This window comes from Cynocephalus volans, chromosome 3 (genome assembly GCF_027409185.1).
Source record: "Cynocephalus volans isolate mCynVol1 chromosome 3, mCynVol1.pri, whole genome shotgun sequence".
In the NCBI taxonomy this organism is placed as follows: Eukaryota; Metazoa; Chordata; class Mammalia; order Dermoptera; family Cynocephalidae; genus Cynocephalus; species Cynocephalus volans.
The window spans coordinates 155241343-155260248 of NC_084462.1; the positions used below are offsets into that span (position 1 = coordinate 155241343).

Consider the following 18906-nt stretch of genomic DNA (forward strand, 5'->3'; position numbering starts at 1 on the left):
TAGCTCAGAGCTAGTAGTTGCTCAATACATATTGAATGAATAGATGGAAGAATAAAGTCCTTCCATGGAAAGTGAGCACACCTCATTCTTACCCTAGGAAGATGTTCAGACTTCCATGGTTATTCTCCAGAAGTCATCACACTCCTGTCTCCCACAGGGACCACTATTCCTGACCCCTTCATCCATTGGGCCAGTATTTCTGGAGGAGCTCTTCTGAACTGGGCTTGTCTCCTGTGCTGGGGAGACACCTTTGAGCTTTCTTCCACCCCCACATGTCCCCCTCCACACCTTGGCCCTTCTTTTCTCCGCATTGCCACCACACACACTGCCCAGGGCACTTGCCCTTCCCTTGTTCCACCTTTTACACAGGTGTCCCATATTTGGGCCTCTTTGAAGCTGTGCACCTGCATAGGAATTGAGGGAAGGAGGAGGTCTCCCAGGGTCTAGCCTCTGCCCTTAGCCATCCTCCCAGCCCACCCAGGGACCTGTCCTGGCCAAGGCAGTTACATGTCCCAGCCAGGCTCTGTGCAGAGCCCCAAGCCACTCTGCCTCCTGGAATAGCCCTGAACCTTGTTGTCCTACCTTGGCCCCTGGAGTCCCTGCCCACGGGCATCCTGCAGAGCCCACCTGGTGCTGGGCCCGCAGCGCCCTGGCCCCTGGGCGCTGCCTGCGGCTGGAGCTGCCAGCTTTTTGGAATTCCTAATCGCTCCTGGCCCCGGTGATTGGCTGCTCAGCTCTGACCCCACTTGGGCTGCCGCCTGGTTGGATAAAAGGGGAATCTCCTTGGGGCTCCAGAGCATTAGACATCGGAGGGGGCACCTGGGACCAACTTCGCTAAGCGGGGAGCCCGGCGGGGGGGTGGGGGGAGCAAAGGACCCGCGGCCTCAGCCCCTCCAAAGAACCGGGAGATGACGGGGAAAGCGGGGGAAGCGCTGAGCAAGCCCAAATCCGAGACTGTGGCCAAGAGTACCTCAGGGGGCGCCCCGGCCAGGTGCACCGGGTTCGGCATCCAGGAGATCCTGGGCTTAAACAAGGAGCCCCCCAGCTCCCACCCGCGGGCTGCCCTCGACAGCCTGGCCCCCGGGCACTTGCTGGCGGCGCGCTCCGTGCTCAGCCCCGCAGGAGTGGGCGGCATGGGGCTGCTGGGGCCCGGGGGGCTCCCCGGCTTCTATGCGCAGCCCACCTTCCTAGAAGTGCTGTCCGACCCGCAGAACGTCCACTTGCAGCCACTGGGCAGAGCGTCGGGGCCGCTGGACACCAGCCAGACGGCCAGCTCGGGTAGGTGAGGGCGAGGCTGCGGGGCTGCCTGATGGGGGGCGAGAGCCGGGAGCCCCGCGCCGTCGGCTCTCGCCTGCCGGACCAGGCCTCCTTCGGGCGCAAAAGTTCGTGCCAGGCCGAGGGGTCGCAGCCGGGGCCTGCGGCCGGCGCAACCTGCGACAGGGGCCGAGAGGACGCTCGGGCTCCCGCCAGGTTTCGGCCCCGGCGTTCCTGGCCGCGGTGCAGTTCTCCAGTCCCCGCGTCGGGCCTGGCTCGGCCGCGGCGCCCCATTGGGGCCCCACTGGAAACGGGATTTGGGATGTCGGAGCCCGTGGCGCGGGGTCTTCGGGCGGGCTGGAGGGCTCCAGCTCCGCTGCTCCACTGCGGCCCCGGCCTCCCGGAGGACCCCCACTCCTGGAACCCTAAGCTGCTCCGCGCGCTACTCTCCGAGAAGCGGGTGCCAGCTCTGGCCCCAGCCCTGGTGTCCAAAGTCGTCCTTTTCTTCCTCCTTTCTCCTTTCCAACCCCCTCCGCGTTGGTCAGCGGGGTTTTATTTTTCAACCCACGAACTCGCACAACCTGAACACCGCGGCGGCCGGAGCGGCCGCCATCTGATCCCATGTTCGCGCCACGATATATCGGATCCTGGCGCCTCGCGGGCTCTGGGACCCTGGATGACCTCGTCTCGCCCTCCCTGGGCCGCTCTCCTGGCTGTGCGTTCCTGCCTGCTCTGCCCTCCGGTTCTTGTTCACAATCGGCAATTCCTCCGATTTTTTGTTTCTTTCTCCCCCCTCCCCATTATTATTATTATTATTATTATTATTATTATTATTATTATTATTATTATTATTATTATTATTATTTAGAAGAGCAACGAAAAGTGGCGCGTCGCAGGTTCTCCAGCCTGGAGCGGGGGCGCATTGTGTGGGCACCGCAAAAGAGGCTGTGCCCGGGAAGCCCCCAGCCCTTCCTGGAGCCCAGCTTCCCGCGTCCTGGCTTCGCTCCTGGGGCCAACTTTCCGGCCCTGCCGCCGGGGCTGCAAATACAGAGCAGGGCGCAGAGCCGGGAGCGCCGCCGAGGGTCCCTGCGACCCCCCGAGGCTGCCGCGCTCTCCCTGCTGCTCTGCCCCAAGCGCGCCGGGGCCTTTGCCTTTCTTATAACGAAATCTGTCCAAAACCTCTGGATACAGGCGCCCGTGTGCGTGGGGCCAGCATGAGCTTAGGGATGGGGACGGCTCCCGGGGCTCCCGGAGGGCTTCCCGGGGAGATTGAGCAGGGCCCCGCCACTCCCGGAAGAGGCCCGGCGTGGGGCCCTCGCGGGTTTCGGGCACCACCGAGCGCGCCCCCCACTCTGCCGCATGTCCCTCCGCCCGCTTTTCAGATTCTGAAGATGTCTCCTCCAGCGACCGAAAAATGTCCAAGTCGGCTTTAAGCCAGACCAAGAAACGGAAGAAGCGGCGACACAGGTAAGGCCACCGCGGCGCCTTCCGTACCTCTCCTGCCCTCCCACCTCTTGCCGTCCCCTATTCCGGGCGCGGGCCGCTTGGACCCTGTTTTCGCCGATCCCGGCCTAGGGCTGGAAGGCGGCGTTAGGGATGGGAGACGGGACGTTGTTGGGGAAATCTGCCGTGGGCCCCGGCGTCCGTCCGCGCCGGTGAGGATGGTGATGACAGGCACGTTCCGACTTTCTCCTCCTGCGGGAGAAACGAAAGCCCCAGCCTGGCCCGAGCCGGAGCCGGAGAGGGGCTGGCGACCCCCCGATCGGCATCGGCGCCTCCCGAGAGCCGCGCAGACCCTGCGGCAGGCAGATCCGCTCCCACCTTTCGCCCGAGCCGGTTCTTTTGCCCTCTGCCCCGCACCCCCATTCTTCTCCCGTGGCCTCTGTCCTCTCCGCCGACTCCCTAGCTTTCTGCTCGCACCGTTCCCCAAAGCTTGAGCCATATCTGCACTGATGGGACGTTTTCTTTAGGCTTCTGCTGTTTTGTGAACCTGAGCGGGTCGTTTCCCTTCCTTTCCTTCCTTGAGCCTCAGTTTCCACGCCTGTAAAATGGGGAGTGTGTGTGGGGTGTAGACTGGATGGTCCCGCCAGCCCGACCTAGAGAGGAGAGGGTTGCTTTGGAATACGGACTAAAGAGAGAGTTTTAAAAAATATGCCTTTATATAGACATCACTTTCACAAAGTTAAAATTCAGTAGGTGCCGCAAGGTAGAGCCTGAAAAGTAATCCCCTCTCCCCCTCCCGCCCCCAGACCCTCGTTGCCTGTCGCATCACCGCCACCGCTATCCGTTCCTTGTGCAAAACTGTGAAATAAAGGAACGAGACCCAGGGCGCCGCTCTCAGGTGCTGCCCCGCGCGCTCTCTCCGCCCGTCCAGGCGGGGCGCGCTCGGGGTCCCCGCTCCCTCCGGGACAATTCCCCACCGGGCGCTCCCCCGCACGCGCCCCGCCCACCGCGTCCCCTTCTGTGTCCTCGGTTCGTTCCCGGCCCCTTTGCGCCCCGCTCCCTGCGCATTTCTTCGCTTCGCTGTTCCTTGGCCCTCGGAAACGCCACCATCGACCCCGATCTTGTAAAACGGCCCTTCCTGACCTCTCAGGCCCCAACAGGTCCCGCTTGAATGAGGGTGAACTTCGACTTGGTTTCTCGGGGATCTGGGTTCATTCCCCTGAGGCAGCTGTTTGCTTTTGTTTAGTTTATTTTAAACGGAAACTTTTTTTTTTTTAAGTCTGATCCTGGGTCCTTTTTAAAAATATTCATTCATTCAACGAATATTCATTAGTACACGTCTTATGCGCCCTCTCATGCTGGTCCCGGGGTGGGTTATCCTGTCGGCCGCCCCAAGCAGGGACAAGGGACCGTGGAGGAATGGCAGGTCCTAGACCAACGGAAGTGCCCCGTGCCGGAATGGGGGGGTCCCGTAGCAAGGAGAGCTCTGGAGAAAAGCATCTCCAAAACTGAGTGTAAAAATGGTGTTTCTGCATCAGGACCTCTCACTGTGGCATGGCATTCGGAGCTGAGTGACCATAACCCAACGTTCATGCTTAAAGTTCCTGACCCTCTGTTCCTCATCTGCCACCCTCTCTACTAGGGAAAACTTTGGGGACTTTGTTGTGTTCCCGGGGGTGGGCAGGGGCGCAGAACAGCAGCTTACCAACAACACCAGGATATTAACTGCCTTGAGTTTCTGTCTATTTCTGGTGCATAAAGGGAGCAGATTATTGAAGACAGGAGAATGGCTACTGATGGCAGGTGCAGTTTTCAATTAGTAAAAAATACATTTTCCTTGGCTTCTCTCATTTGGGGATTATGGGTTAGAGATTCTGGAACCTGATGCTGAGAAATGGGCTTGTCTTTATCTCCCAGAAGCAAACCAGGCTTAGCAGGGCTTGCGGGTGACGTGGGGATGGAGCAGCCATGGTGAGAGTCCCTCAGATTTTGCTCTTCCATTTACTAGGAAAGCTTAGCTCCTCTTCAAACAGGAGACAACAGCAGCCCGAAGAGTTTGGGGTTCTGCATAAGCCAGGAGCAGAATTTGGGTCACATTGTGGGGCAAAGGGGACCTCCCAGGAGAGCATATTAGCGTCAACATGTGGACCAGTTCTGAGGCAGGAATTAGGGGAAGTTTGGGGGATTTGAGCTTTTGTTTTTGTTTTTTGAATGAGGGCTCTCCCAAGTAGAGACTTGAATGGTTCTAAATGACTTATAATCAGCTCTCTTGTTTGTCTTTGTCAAGGCTACACTACCTGTGTGCCTCAGTTTCCCTGGCTTTAGAAAACACTTGCATTTTAAAATTATTTTGACGATCTGCTCATGGACCCTTCAGCAAGTGATAGGAGAGAAACAGAAAGAAAGCAGATCTTCAGAATTCTGAAGAATTAACTTTCTGTTTACATAAGCATTCCATATATTCCTTCCCCCCACCCACCACCACCAAGAGAATAGGAGAAACGATTTAGACTCAGCCCAGTCACGGTCTTTCTCCCTCATCCTCGCTGGCTTTATCCCCCAAGACAAAGCTCACACCAGCACAAGGAATGCATGGAGCTTAAATTTGTACTTTTGTTTGTGTTGGATGAGGGCACAGCAGTGAGAGATTCTAAACCCTGGTGCTGGTCCCAGGGTCCATATCCCAGGGGACCAAGGAAAGGATGTATGAATTTTATGAGTTCAGTTCGTGGAAACTGGACTATATTGCCCACTGGCTTGTTGATGAGGGTCTGGGATAAAGGTCACCTGAAACCTGGTGAAATTAAGGTCTGAAAATAGAAGAGTTTGTTTCTGTAAGTAGGTGTTTAGTGGTTTATTCAGGAAAGGGGGTCTATGAACTCCCTAATATTGGAGGCAAAATTTTATGTGTTGGAGCACATTCATTTGTGTATTTTCCCAGGATGAGTGGATGTGGCTTTTTACCATATCATTGAAGCAGTTTCTGTCACAAAATAGGTCAATGTGAACAGCTCTTTTGGGGGGGGTAGGGGGCTCTCAGGGTGGCTTACATGGGACCCCCCACCAGGCGAGTGGTTGAGTCAGCGTGTGGGATGGTTGGAAGGTGGCCCTTGCCTTCTGAGCACAGGAGGGGACAGGGGGAAAGAGTCTGATGACAGTCCTAGGGAGTGGGTAGGTCTGTGTGGTGCCAGAGGATGGGCTGGTAAGGAGGAAGGAGTTGGGGTGGGTTAGGGGGTGGGCTAGGGGGTGGGTTAGGGGGTGAGAGATTCAGTTCTTGGGTGTACAAACACTGAGGTTGAAGCTGCATTTGACAGGGTGTACAAACACTGAGGTTGAAGCTGCATTTGACCTTCTGGTAAATCTTTGAACTTGGAGTGAAATTTAAAAAAATCAACTCTAGTATCTGTGAGGGAGCCCAGGAAGCAGGTCTGGGTGGGGCAGGGGGCACTTATTTATCAACGGGCCCCTCCTCTCTGTGCTTGGGAAGAGGAAGAGGGGCTTTCTGCAGCTTTCTAAAATTTCCTTCTTAACATGCTTTTCCCAGCGCACCTCCAGAAACATTCCCAATGTGAAATGTCACTGAGGGCCAAAATAATGCCCCCCTGTACCACCACTAGAAGGGTAGTGTGGGTCCTCAGCCTTGAATGAAGAGGAGTCTGGAGGGTTAAGCTGTGAGTGTGTGTGTAAATGTGTGAGTGTGTGTGTGGGGAGAGAGAGAGAGAGACAGACAGACAGACCGAGACAGAGAGAGAGAGAGAAAGAGAGAGAGAGAGAGAGAGAGAGAGAGAGAGAACCGGCCTGGCTTTGGAGTCTGTCAGGAGGCGTAGGGGAGGGCCTTTCTGTTCTGTCTGAGACAGGCTCTTTCAGTTTTCAGGGTCCTGAGTGTCTGTTCTTGCTCCCCTCAGGACAATCTTTACCTCCTACCAGCTAGAGGAGCTGGAGAAGGCCTTCAACGAGGCTCACTACCCAGACGTCTATGCCCGGGAGATGCTGGCCATGAAAACGGAGCTGCCGGAAGACAGGATACAGGTAAAAGCCCCGAGCCCCTCTCTCCCACTCTCCCACTGTTGGTGACATCTACCTGTCCAGAGTCCCAGATACCCATGACCCAACCTCCCACCCCCTGCTATGAGCACACGCTTGCCTGTGATCATGTCCTCACAAAGAACCATTCCTTCAAGCTGACAGGTATTTGCTTCCTGAGAAGTATGTCAGAGCCTGAGGGGGGCTGATGATGAGAGATGGAGTATCGGACGGGTCTTGGGTCCTACTGGGTCTCTGTTGTGCCAGATGTCCCTTTGGTACACCCAAATGTCTATTTCAAGGCCAGAGCTGGCCCCGGGCCTCTTTGGGTGGCTGTGAAAGGGAAGCTGGCTTCTAGTCCTGACCCCAGTCTGTTTCCCCTCCCTCCACGCCCCTCCTTCTGCAGATGTCGCCCCCTCTCTTCCTACTCTTTACCTTCTCCATCCACCTGAGGCTCCTTTTTTCTTCTGCTGGTCTTGCCCTGAGTTCCTGTACCTTTGCTCTCCCCTGGTCTGGCCCAGGATGTGACCTGGGACATGTGCCTGCAGGTGTTCTCACTGAGGCCTTCTCCTCTCCCGGGCAGTTTTGTGGCATAACCAGCCACTGATCTGGACCGGCATGTTCTTAGCTGTGGTGGGCACAGGCTTCCTTAAAGCAACAGCAGGATCTTCCCAAGTCCAGAAGTCCCCTAGCTGGGCGGGAGTGGGGCTGCAGAATTATTTCTCTGGGAGAAGATGAAGTTTGATGATTTTCTGGGCAGGGCCTCCATGAGGCAGAAGTGTGGGGGGGAGCGGGGAGGAACATTTCCAGAAGATTTGGAGTTGCCTTAGCTGGATCTCAGTCTTAAGTGAAAGCTGCTCCCACCACATGGGTGTCCAGAGAATAGTTCACTGCTAAGGCTGCGGAATAGGGGTAGGGGGCAGGCTCCCAACTTCCTGAAACTGCTTTTCCTCCCCAGTCAAGGTCCTTTGTGTGTCCAGGTGTGATGTGTTCCGGGGAGGGGGTAGTGCTAGGGAAGAAACCAAATAAGGTATGGGTTGCTCAGCATTCTGTCACTGGAGGGCCAGAGAATGGGACATGAGGCTGTGAGCTGCTTTTCCAGAAGGGCCTTTCTCTCCCCTGGAAATCTATTTGGAATTTCCGTCGATGGCTTTAGACATTGACACTAACAATAAGCTCAATTATTCATAAGCAGATTATGTTTGGTGCATTATCCATGGTGGCCTGGATCCATTACCCTCCACCCAATTGGGTTCTGAGGGAGTGAGCTGGGTGTTGATTCTGAATCCTGTGGGGTGTGTGTGTGTGTGTGTGTGTGTGTGTGTGTGTGTGTGTGTGTGTGTAAGCCAAGGCCCAGTCTGGTTGATGCTGTGGCAGTAAGCCCTGCCTGGCCTTCATTAGTACAAAGTTGGCCATTACAAGTGGCTGCGGTGGGCTAAAGGGCTGATAAATTCTCCCTCTTGTCAGACCCCAGTAAAGAAGGAACAGCTTGTGTCTTGCAATGGCTTGTCTTAAAATCTGTTTGGCTGTAGCGGGTGGGGTGTTTGAAGCCTGCTGAGCTCAGGATTTGGGGGAAGGCTCTCTGTTAGTGTAACTGCACTGCTGCAAATCCCCAGCAGGCTCATGTTAGGCTGCATTAAGTTGCCTGGGGGTTGTCTATAGCATGGTGTCTGAAGCCACCAGAACCAGCAGGAGGAGCTAGGGGGATGGAGAAAGGAAAGTTCATTGCCCTGGGACTGTGAGGATGGGCTATGCAATTTGTGGAGATGGGAGAAATGAGGCAAGAGTCTCTGACACTTTGAGCACCGCGTAGCTAAACGCTGCCCCCACAAGGTGTTTGTGAATTGTCAAGTAGTTTGTCACAGAGTGTTTAACCAAGTAGCCTGGGAAAGATCTTGGTGTGTATCAGTAGCAACCGCAGCTATAAGTTCCATCATGTACCAAATGTTCTAAATATGTGATGTGCACAGCACAGGCAGGGTGGTGTAGTGGTTAAGGACACCGGCAGGACTGCATGGGTTCATGGCTGGGTTTTACCTCCAGAGCCTTCTCCTCATCCTCACTTGCTCATGGGGATGACAGAGGCTCCTGCCTCCCGTACAGACACAGTGAGCCATGTGTGTAGTGTTCAGAGCAGTGCCTGGTGCCAGCCCCCTGCTCACTCCCTTCAGCTCTGATCTCATAAAATCCTGGTGATAACCGGTGGGGTAGACACCATTAACCTCCTTTTAGAACTGAGGAAACGAAGGCACAGCAACTTGTCCAAGGCCACACAGCTAGTAAGTGGGGGACAGAAGACTTGAAACAGGTCTGAATCTGAAGTGCACACTTTCAGCACCTGCCTCTGAGTTTGAAGCTTTTACTTTGACTTGAAGCTGGGGGAACAAAGGTGGGTTGAAGTCAGGTGGGGGGGCCTGTATCTCTGTTTCTTATAACAGTAATCAATATTTATCAAGTATAGACACTATTGTAAACAAACAAACAAACAAACCCTCCTCCCACAAAACCAAACAAAAGAGTGTCTTTTGTTTCCTTCCAGAGATAGTTTATGTATATTCAGCAGAGTCCTCAGAATACCCCATGAGCTGGGTACTATTCCCATTTTACAGATGACGAACCTAAGGCACAGAGGCCAGAATTCAGACCCAAGTCCTCTAGACTCTGGAGCACATGCTTTGCTATATTGCCCCTTCCTCATTATTTCCCCTCAGCGTGTTGGTTAAGTGGGAACAACCTAAAGATGGGAATCTATTGCTCCAGAGCCAGTCTCCCCTGTCCCAGCTTTGGGTCAGAGGCTTTTTGTGTGTGTTGGGGGTGAAGGATGGGGAAAGGGGGAGTTATTAGAATCTCCAAGTCTGGAGTTAGAAATTCTCAAGGTGGAATGGAAAGGTTATTGGACTGGATATTGGAGGACCCAGGTCTTAGCTCTGGCTCTGACACCCACCAGGTGTGGTAGAGGCCAGGCCACTTCCCATCTCTGGGCCTCAGCTTCCCCCATCTGTAAAAGAGAGGGGCGAATCCATGGAGCAGGCTGCTCAGGATCAAGTCTCCTCAGCAGGCCCTGGCTGCCATTGGTGGAATGGGGCACAGGACAGGTGAAGTTCAACAGTCCCAGGTGGACAGCTGGGATGTACACCCCTGTGGTCCAAACCAAGTAAACCCCTGCATATATCTGAGGTTTACTATCTGATGTCTAACAAAACAGTGTGGATGTGAAACGTCAGACACACCCACTCCTAATGTTTGTTTCACTGCCAGCAAGCCAAACTCTGCGTCATTTACAAAATAATGATAATATTTTTCCAAAATGCTAATTTAATAAGGTATTGTCATTACTGGCATTTATTAAGTACTCATCATTGTCCCAGATATTAAATGCTTTCCATGCTTTGTTTCATTTAATCCTCATGACAACCAGATGAGTCAGATATGGTTCTCAGCCCCATTTTCTGGATGAGGAAACTGAAGGGTTGAGAGGTAAGTAGTAGTAGACTGGGATTCAAACCCAGTACTCAACTACCACCACATGAGATGCCGTGAGATAAACACGCATGCCTGTCTAAATAAACTGTAATAAGCAAGCGATGATGGGCCAGTCCAAGCAGCAGAGGACGACTTGCTCTGCATTTGTGCTTTGAGGCTAAGCACTTCCTCACCCTGCATCTCTCTGGGCTGGGAGTGGAGGGATAAGTTGCAGTTTTGGGAAAAGAAAAGATTTGAAGTCCTCATGTCAGTCTTAGGCACATAGTCCTCCTTGTGTCTCCCAAAAAATGCTGGGATATGGCATTCTGGAAGCCCCTGCCAGATGTCAGCCCAGGGGAAGGGGAAATGGCTTTCCAGACTGACTTTATTTCCTTGGTGGGGTCACTTATTACTAGGATTGTAGGGTCAGAAGACATATGTGTGCGTGTGTGTATATATATATATATTTACTTATTTGTTTACTGTGCTTTTTTTTTTTAAAGATGACCGGTAAGGGGATCTTAACCCTTGACTTGGTGTTGTCAGCACCACGCTCTCCCAAGTGAGCCATGGGCCGGCCCTACTGTACTTTTTTCTGACAAAGTTGTACTCGTTACAACATACAGAGCTATAGACATGCAAAGTGAGCAGACTATAGTGCAGCCTGCTCTTCGCAGCTTCCTGTATTTCTTTTTCCTTTTTCTTTTGTTTGAAAGTGTAGTCTTCAGCTTCCCATATATTTTGAAGTGTGAAGTTTAGCTTCTCTAACTAGCACTGTTTGACTTTGCTTCTTTGAAAGTGGTCTCTGGCCGAGGGTAGAGAAGAAAGTATTAGGGGGTTATATTCCAGAAGGGGATAGGTACCTGGATGGGGAAGTGTTTGCAGTGGATCGTGGCCCAGGATGTTTATTAGGTTCACCAAGGCAGCTTTTTAAATACTCATGTGGGGCCCCTACACCCAGCAATTCTGATTTAATTGGTTTAAAATTAAACATCTGTACATTTTTAAATCTCTCCAGGTGGTTCTGTGTGCAGTCAGTGTAAAAACACTGGGTCGGAGTCTCAGTATAAGGGTTTCTGTGTTTCAAGTGGGTAATTAACATCAGTGGAAGACAGTGGAAGTTTGGGTGACAGGGGTGGGGTGGGCAACAAAGTGACCCGTCAGGTGTGCGGGCAGTGATGCTGCATGGGCACCCGGAAATGTGGGCAGCGCTGCCCCCTAGTGGACATCAGAGGCGGCAGCAAAGCCTGCTTTGCTCAGTCTCAAACGGGGCTGGACAAGAATGCTGAAATACGGTGTCAGAAGTGCTGAGTGGGTGTGGAGTGTGCAGCCATTTAATCATGCCAGCAGTGAGCCCAAATTCATCAGCTTCCAGCCAGAGGAGAGGAAAGAGGCTGCATGAACGTGATGGATGCTACCACAGGGCTGATAAAGCCAGGCCTGATGGCATGAGGCAAGGTTGGGGGGCAGGGCTTGGGGAGCAAGGAGACCAGAATGTGCAAAGGGTGTCTATCATGTCAGATGTCTCCTTTAGGGGGGAAATCCTGGAAGGACAGCAGAGGGTCTCCTGGGAGACCCTTGAGGGAAGGAACCCTGGGTATATTGTCTTGTGGGGATGCCAGGATGGGAGCTTGCAGGATGGGAACTATGGGATGGTGCAGAGACAAGAGGAGCCTTGGGGCACAGCCACAGTGGCACATGCTAGTTACCCACATAGTGAGGGAAAGAGCTGATAGGCTTGCCTGGCCTGCTAGCTGTGTGCCCTGTAGCAAAGGAGCCTCCATTTGGCAAGAAGTCCTTCCCTGAGTCTGATCTACCTTTGGAGGCACAGGTACCCTCTCTCTTCCAGCTGTGGAGGCACTTGCCAGACCAGCTGTTGACAGCTAGAGGCATCCAACCTGGGCTTTCTGAGCACTGCTGGGGTACCACCTCTAAGGGGAAATGTACCAGGAAAACCAGGCTCATTCCCAAACTAGAAGATCCTCCTAATTTGCTTTTGACTGGGACTCCAGCCTTGTGACTCTTGTCATCACTCTGGGCCCCTTCTCAGGCACTCAGATCCCTGAAGTATAAGGCAGAGCTTTGGCCTTTGCTGGGACCTTGACACAGGCTCTCCTGAAGAGTTTGAGATCAGACTCCTATGTGAAAGGAATAGTCCCTTCTAGAAAGTGGGCAGTCAGGAAAGTGAGTGAGGGAGGGATTGAAAGAATATTATGAGCTTGTCAGAACCAAGAGCCCAAGTAGGAAAAGGGACCTAAATGCTGAGAAGACATCTCAAAGGTGGGAGATAGGAAGACCTGGTTTTATGCGAAATGTGTCCTAGAGCATTTGCTGGAAAGCAAAACCTCATCTCATTGCACATTTGTCTGCAGAATTCATCAAGCATCAGACCAACAAGTTTTAGCTCTTACTATGTGCCAGACATTTCCCACACACCATTTAATTTTCACAACAAACCTGTGAGGAGATGAGGAATGGGAGGCCCAGAAAGGTTAAGAAATGCACCCATGGCCACGGAGGCAGCTAGAGGCAGAGCAGAGATCTCCAACCTAGGTCTTCTAGCTTCAGAACCACAGCTGACTCAGGGAGTGTGGGCTGTGTGAGTGTTCTCTTGCAGTTGAACCTCCAGGATCTGGAATATATTAGAAATGTGTGAAGAGTTTCAGGGGCATCTGTTTGGCATCTCATCTAAGATGCTGTCTTCATCTGCTTTATGCTATTATAATAGAATACCAGAGACTAGATAACTTACAAAGAACAGAGTTTTATTTCTTACAGTTCTGAAGACTGGGAAGTCCAAGCTAGAGGGATCTGCATCTGGCGAGGGCCTTCTTGCTGCATCATCCCATGGCAGAAGATGGAAGGGCAAGTGAGGACATGAGAGAGAGAGAGAGAGAGAAAGGAAGCTGAATTTTTTTTTTATCAGGAACCCACTCCCATGATAATAGCATTAACTAAAAACTAGAAACTAGAGGCTATCTGTATTAACGAGAGCCTGAAGTTTAGTTCTGTCTTTTCCCCTCCTCCTGTAGTTGTTAATGTTATTTGGCAGTCCAGCCTTACTAAAGGGCGTATGGCAGAGGCCAGAGGGATAGGTAATGCCATTGATTAACCTGCCCTCTAGACAGACTCCCATTGATTTTCTGTGCCTCCACCGAAATAATAATAACCAGCATTTATTGAGCACCTTCGGTATGACAAGCACTGATTTTAGGCACTTTCACTTATTTCATTTAGTCCTCAAAACAACACTAAAAAAGTAGGTATTCTTATTTTTTGTTTGAAGAGACTGAGACAAAGAGAAGTCAAGTAACTTGCCCAAGATCACACAGCAAATTTTCAGAGCTGGAAATTCCAGTTCAGGACCTGCTGACCTCAATGCTTTTTACAATTTTTTAAGTTCTGTACATATGCTGGCAACTTCCAGAGTGGGAATAGAAAGGGACTATGAAGAGCGGTTAGGGTTAATTCTAATCCCTTGTCCACTTCCCTCCCAGGCATCATTGCCACAGCTTCCCTGCCAACTGTCCTAAAAAGAAATTGTTTTGGCCGTCCGGGTTTCCTCCATAAATTGGAGGAGCATCTGGTCTTTGCAGAGAGCCAGGCATTCCAGGAGCCTGTAACTGAGAGTCTGGATGACTCCTGGTTTGAACGACCAGCTGGCACCAGCTCCCCTGGGAGAGTATCTGTGGGCAAAGTCTGATCTACAGACCAGTTATTCATTTGCCTGAATTAGGAGACCGAGGAAAATGGTTCTGCATACAGGCCCCAGAGATGATCTGAATCCCGAGTCTGCATTCCCGTCTTCAGTTTCCTAAAGATGCTGTTTCCCTCTGAGAGAGAGCCCTGCCCCATCTTGAGAACAGATGCTCATGGAACTCCTGCAGAAGCCAGGGCAATGCCCCTTCCCAGGCATCCGCTGTGGGGGAGGTGGGGGCGTCTCTGTACACTACTGTGTCTTCTCCAGAATCCCTAAATCCAAACTGTGCTGAAAATGGAAAGTTCTTTCATAAGTTTGGCAACAAAACTCATTTGGTGGCAAAAATCAGACCTGTCCTTATGTAATTTACATATCCCTCTTAGTGTGAATGTGTCCATATTTTGCTGCAAAAATCAGAATGGATGGGTTTGATCACGAGGTGCTGCTGCTGCTGAGGGCATTATGTAACATGTGGTATATGCATCACATATTTTCCCCAAAATCCAAAACGTTCTCCGTGTGGCCCCATGGGGTCCAGTTAATGGGTGTGGCCTTGTTGTTTTATAATGCAGTATATTTAAGCAGGACAGGTTGTCTCCTGACAGTGGCTTGCTTATATTCATAAAGAAAGCTTTCCCATTCCTCTGTGGTAAGACTTGGTGCCTGGAATTCCATCACCAGTGGGTTCATTCTTCGCTGTCTCCTCTGAGAGGTGGATGAAACCAGAAGTTACTTATACTTTTCTGTGGATTAGTACTTTCAGATTTATCCTCTGTGGGAGAAGGCAGTTGGAAGCAAGTGGGTACTTGTAATGGGAGGGAGTGGGACAGGACAAACCGCAGATAGTTGGGCAGACATCCTGCAGGACAGGCAGGCAGCCTTGGGAGAGATGTAAATGCAGCGTGTAGCCAGGCCAGGACCCAGGCCCGATTTAACCCGGGCTTGCAAGGCCCACACTCTCCACTTTCTAAGAGAAGAAGGCAGCCATCCAGTGGCCTTCAGATTATAGAAATCCTTTCCTTGGCAGGGGTCACCCAGGTTGATTGGGTCCGAACCAAGTGCTTCCTGTACACCTGTGCTTCCAGCTTCTCAGTTCTGAGTAGGAAGGGCAGCTGCCAAACCCGGGTGAGGCTGCGGCCGGCTCGGAGGTAGCACCACCCAGGGTGGGAGGGGTGATCGTGGCGCGGGCCACTGTGGGGGTGGAGAGGCCCAGGGTGTCTGAAGCTGTGTCGCCCCTACTTTTAGATGCTCCAGTTATTTACAAATAAAGAAATGCCAAAACTGGGTTGTACGCGTTTGGGTCAACTTAAAGGTACGCGTGGACCCGGCGGTGTTTGCACAGCTCGGCGGGGCGTTCTGTCACCGCCTGGCTGTCTGGGGACCGTGGAGGATGCAAGGCGGGCCAGAGCGCCCCCTGCCGGGCGTGGCCGGGAGGCTGCGGGCCGCCGAGCACTCACTCCGCCCCCTGGCGGCAGCGGTGGGAACCGCGGGAGCCTCGCCGGCCCCAGCCCCCCACCTGCTCCCCAGGCAGCAAAGGGTTAAGCTGTCAGCGGCGCGATGTTAAACAGGTGTCAAAGGCGCTCCATATATCTGCAGATTGAAATCAAATTCTTTGCCGTATAAAAAGATAAATTACCCAGGCGCTGCCGCGCGTCCCACTCATCACGCCAGCGCCAGACGGCGAGCCATTTTTTTTTTTTAATGTGCTAACGACCTAATCAAGCAATCAAGTCGGAGAAGATTGCACAGTGACCGGGGCAGCCATCTGCCGGGGGCCCCGCATTCATTTCCGCGCCCCTGCGCGGGCCGGGGCCGGGCGCGGGGGCCGGGGAGGGAGCTGCCGGGGGGAAGAGGGGAAAAATCCTAAACAAATTAACACCCAATTTTCCCCGTCTAATTAGTTAAATGAGGAGCGTTTGGGGTCCCCCGGGGACGGGGGGCGGCTCGCGGCGAGGCGAGCGCCGCCCCCACAGCATTAATTAGTGCGGGTCAATGCCGCGGCTCCCGGGAGAGCAGCCGCTTTAATTTCCCGTGATATTTCAGCGCCTGAGGCCCATCGATTCAAACTGAAATTAACTTATTTTTCAATCAGCCCAGGGCTGCCCCTGGGGGTGACTCTTCTTTTGCCGCCTCCTGAATAGAGCTGGAGCAATTTTTCATCAAAAGCTGATGCCTCGGCTGCGGGGGAGGGGCCCGGGGGCGGGCGGGGGCGACGGGTGGAAATGGCAGAGGAAATGGATCTGCCTCGAGCCCGCCTCTTTCCTCTCCTGGGGTGCCTCGGGCCTCAGGCTCTCAAGGGCTCTGAGGGGATAAGAAGGGACCGGCTGGGCCTGGGCTCCTTCCCGTGTCCACCAGTTTCCTACGGGCCTCTCGTCTCCTGGCTCTGTCAGTTGCTGGAAGTCTCAGGAAAGCTGTTTTGGGGGACCAAGAAATCCTTCCTCCCCAAACATGGCTGGGATTCTGGGATCTCCTCCAAGAACCGAGCGGGAGTGCTGCAGACAGCCAGGGTACCCAACTCTCATTCAGACCCTGCACCAATCAGCTCTGGGACCTAGCTGTCCCACCCTCCCCCAAGCCCCCAACCCCCACCCAACTCCCACCCCCGTCTCCCCTCCCACGTGCTCCTCTTCGCTCCTGGACTGAGGGATGGCTGTCTGACTCCCTCATGTATAATTCAGGGTTAGGCCCAGGACTGTGGGGGGAGAGTAAATGGAGGGTCATTGTGGCAGGCAGGGCTCAGCTAGGCCAGGGCACAGGAAAGGGGCTGACTCAGGCGTCCTGGGAGAGTCACCTCCCTGCTTTGGGAGAGGGGGACTTTCCAAGCTTCCTGATACCTGGATGCAATGCCCCCAAGACCATGCAGTGCCCTTTGCTCCCTGAGCGCACACTCTCCCTCCTGGACTGCCCTGGACTCCGGGCTTCTGGCAGAGAGGGGGCCCCCCCGAACAAGAGACGCTGCTAAAGGAATTCGCCCCTCTGCAAACCAGAAAAGAGATGATGTTTACGTGCTGAGGTGTGAACGCATGCCAGAGAGCTACCAGGGTCGGGCTCCTCAGCTGCAAACTGAGGGCCACGCTGGGTGCTGCCCACCTGCAAGACCCTGTCCAGGAGGTGTCCCTATCCCATCTCCCTCGACTGCTTTAATAAAAAAAAAAAGAAGAGGAAGAAAGAAAAGTACCCATTTTGCCCACCATATTCTCACAGGACTGTATGTCCTCCTGAGCAGCCCCTGAGCCTGGAGGAACCCCAGGCCCCTTGGGGTGGGTGAGCTTAGGTGAGGACATCCTGCTGGAGAAACCTCCACTCTGGCAGGTGTGAGGGTAGGGCTTGTACCCAGTGCCTCTCAAAGCACACCCTGACCTGCCCCTCTGCACTTGCAGGTCTGGTTCCAGAACCGCAGAGCCAAGTGGAGGAAGCGGGAGAAGTGCTGGGGCCGCAGCAGCGTGATGGCGGAATACGGGCTCTATGGGGCCATGGTGCGGCACTCCATCCCTCTACCTGAGTCTATCCTCAAGTCTGCTAAGGACGGCATCATGGACTCCTGTGCCCCATGGCTGCTGGGTAAGAGCCTGCACCCTCCTTGGGGCCCTGCCCCTGTGGTGAGGACAGCAGGCTCCTGGAGGAGGGGGACAGAGCCCTGGGGCAGGGGGACTGGGCCACAGCAGCCTAGCAGGAGAGAGGCCTTCCAAAGCAGCCCTCCCCATCCACCTTGGTGGACTCAGGGCAGGGTGGGCCTGGGGCCTGGTGTCTATCCCTTGTACCTACCTACTGGGTGCCAAGGATTCTCATCTTGGACAGTCCCTGACTGTGGAATTTTTTGTCCTGTGAGGAGGGTGTGATTACTGCCCTAGGGTCAGTACCCCCTCTCCTTGGCCGGAGATGGGCTTATGGTGAATGAAACAGCCCCCCTTGGGGGTTGAGGGGACCCCTGAGTCCCATTGGCCACCATTCTGGCTTTGCCCAAAGGACTTCTTTCCATATCTCTCCACCTGCCATCTTACCCCACCTGCCCTATGGGCCTGTGTCTGAGAACAGCACCACCTTATCTTGGGGTTCTGAGATCTGGAATCCTAGGAGGGAGGGAGGGGGCAGCAAGAGCTGTGCCCTGCGGGGGGTAGAACAGGCCACCAGGGGCCAGGTGCCCAGGGCATGGAGAAGTCATCTGCAGGCCTGGTTCCCAGCCGCTGGTCTGCAGCCCCATCCTCCCGCCCCCTCCCTATCCCCTGGCCCCGGCCCGGCCCAGCCCTGGGACTCGGGGGACTGTGGTGTGTAAAGTAAGGCTTTCTACTCGTCCTTAATTCTGGCCTCTCTCTATCTTTGCCGTTTTCAGTTCAAGATGGCTTTCCCAGGCGCTTTTCTAAACCCGAATACCAACAATTCTTTTTAGGGATGCACAAAAAGTCGCTGGAGGCAGCAGCCGAGTCGGGGAGGAAGCCCGAAGTGGAACGCCAGGCCCTGCCCAAGCTTGACAAGATGGAGCCGGAGGAGCGGGGCCCTGACCCTCAGGTGGCCATCTCCCAGGAGGAACTGAGGGAGAACAGCATTGCAGCACTCCGAGCCAAAGCTCAGGAGCACAGCACCAAAGTGCTGGGGACTGTGTCTGTGCCGGACAGCCTGGCCCAGAATGCTGAGAAGCCAGAGGAAGAGGCGGCCGCGGATGAGGACAGGCCGCCGGAGAAGCTGAGTCCACCGCAGCTCGAGGACATGGCTTAGGTCAAGGCGTGTTAAGACACCGAAGCCCCAGGACTCTGCTCTTCACGGGGCCTGTGGTGCTGGGCCACTCTCCCCCTGCCCCACAGGCCCTTCATTGCCCCCAGTGACTCCAGGCACAGCTCAGTCTGGCCGTGGCTTTGGACCATGCTGAGACATCCTTGACCTAGTATTGACCTCTCCAGCATTCTCTTCCTCATCCCAAATCCCTGCCTCAGAAGCCTTCTTCCCCAAACCATCCCTCAAGCCCCTTTCACTCAATCCCTTGGCAACCCTCACCGTCCCAGTGCATCCCCCACTCTGTTCTCTTGCTC

At 53.9% G+C, this 18906-nt stretch overlaps 1 protein-coding gene across 1 annotated transcript; it reads left to right on the top strand.

Moving 5' to 3' along the window:
- Positions 1 to 908: 908 nt before the first annotated feature.
- On the top strand, positions 909 to 18595 carry VSX2 (visual system homeobox 2). Its single transcript, XM_063092178.1, has 5 exons — positions 909 to 1278; positions 2637 to 2721; positions 6603 to 6726; positions 17263 to 17443; positions 18270 to 18595. The coding sequence occupies exons 1-5, from the start codon at positions 909 to 911 to the stop codon at positions 18593 to 18595; spliced, it is 1086 nt and encodes a 361-aa protein (XP_062948248.1).
- Positions 18596 to 18906: the final 311 nt, after the last annotated feature.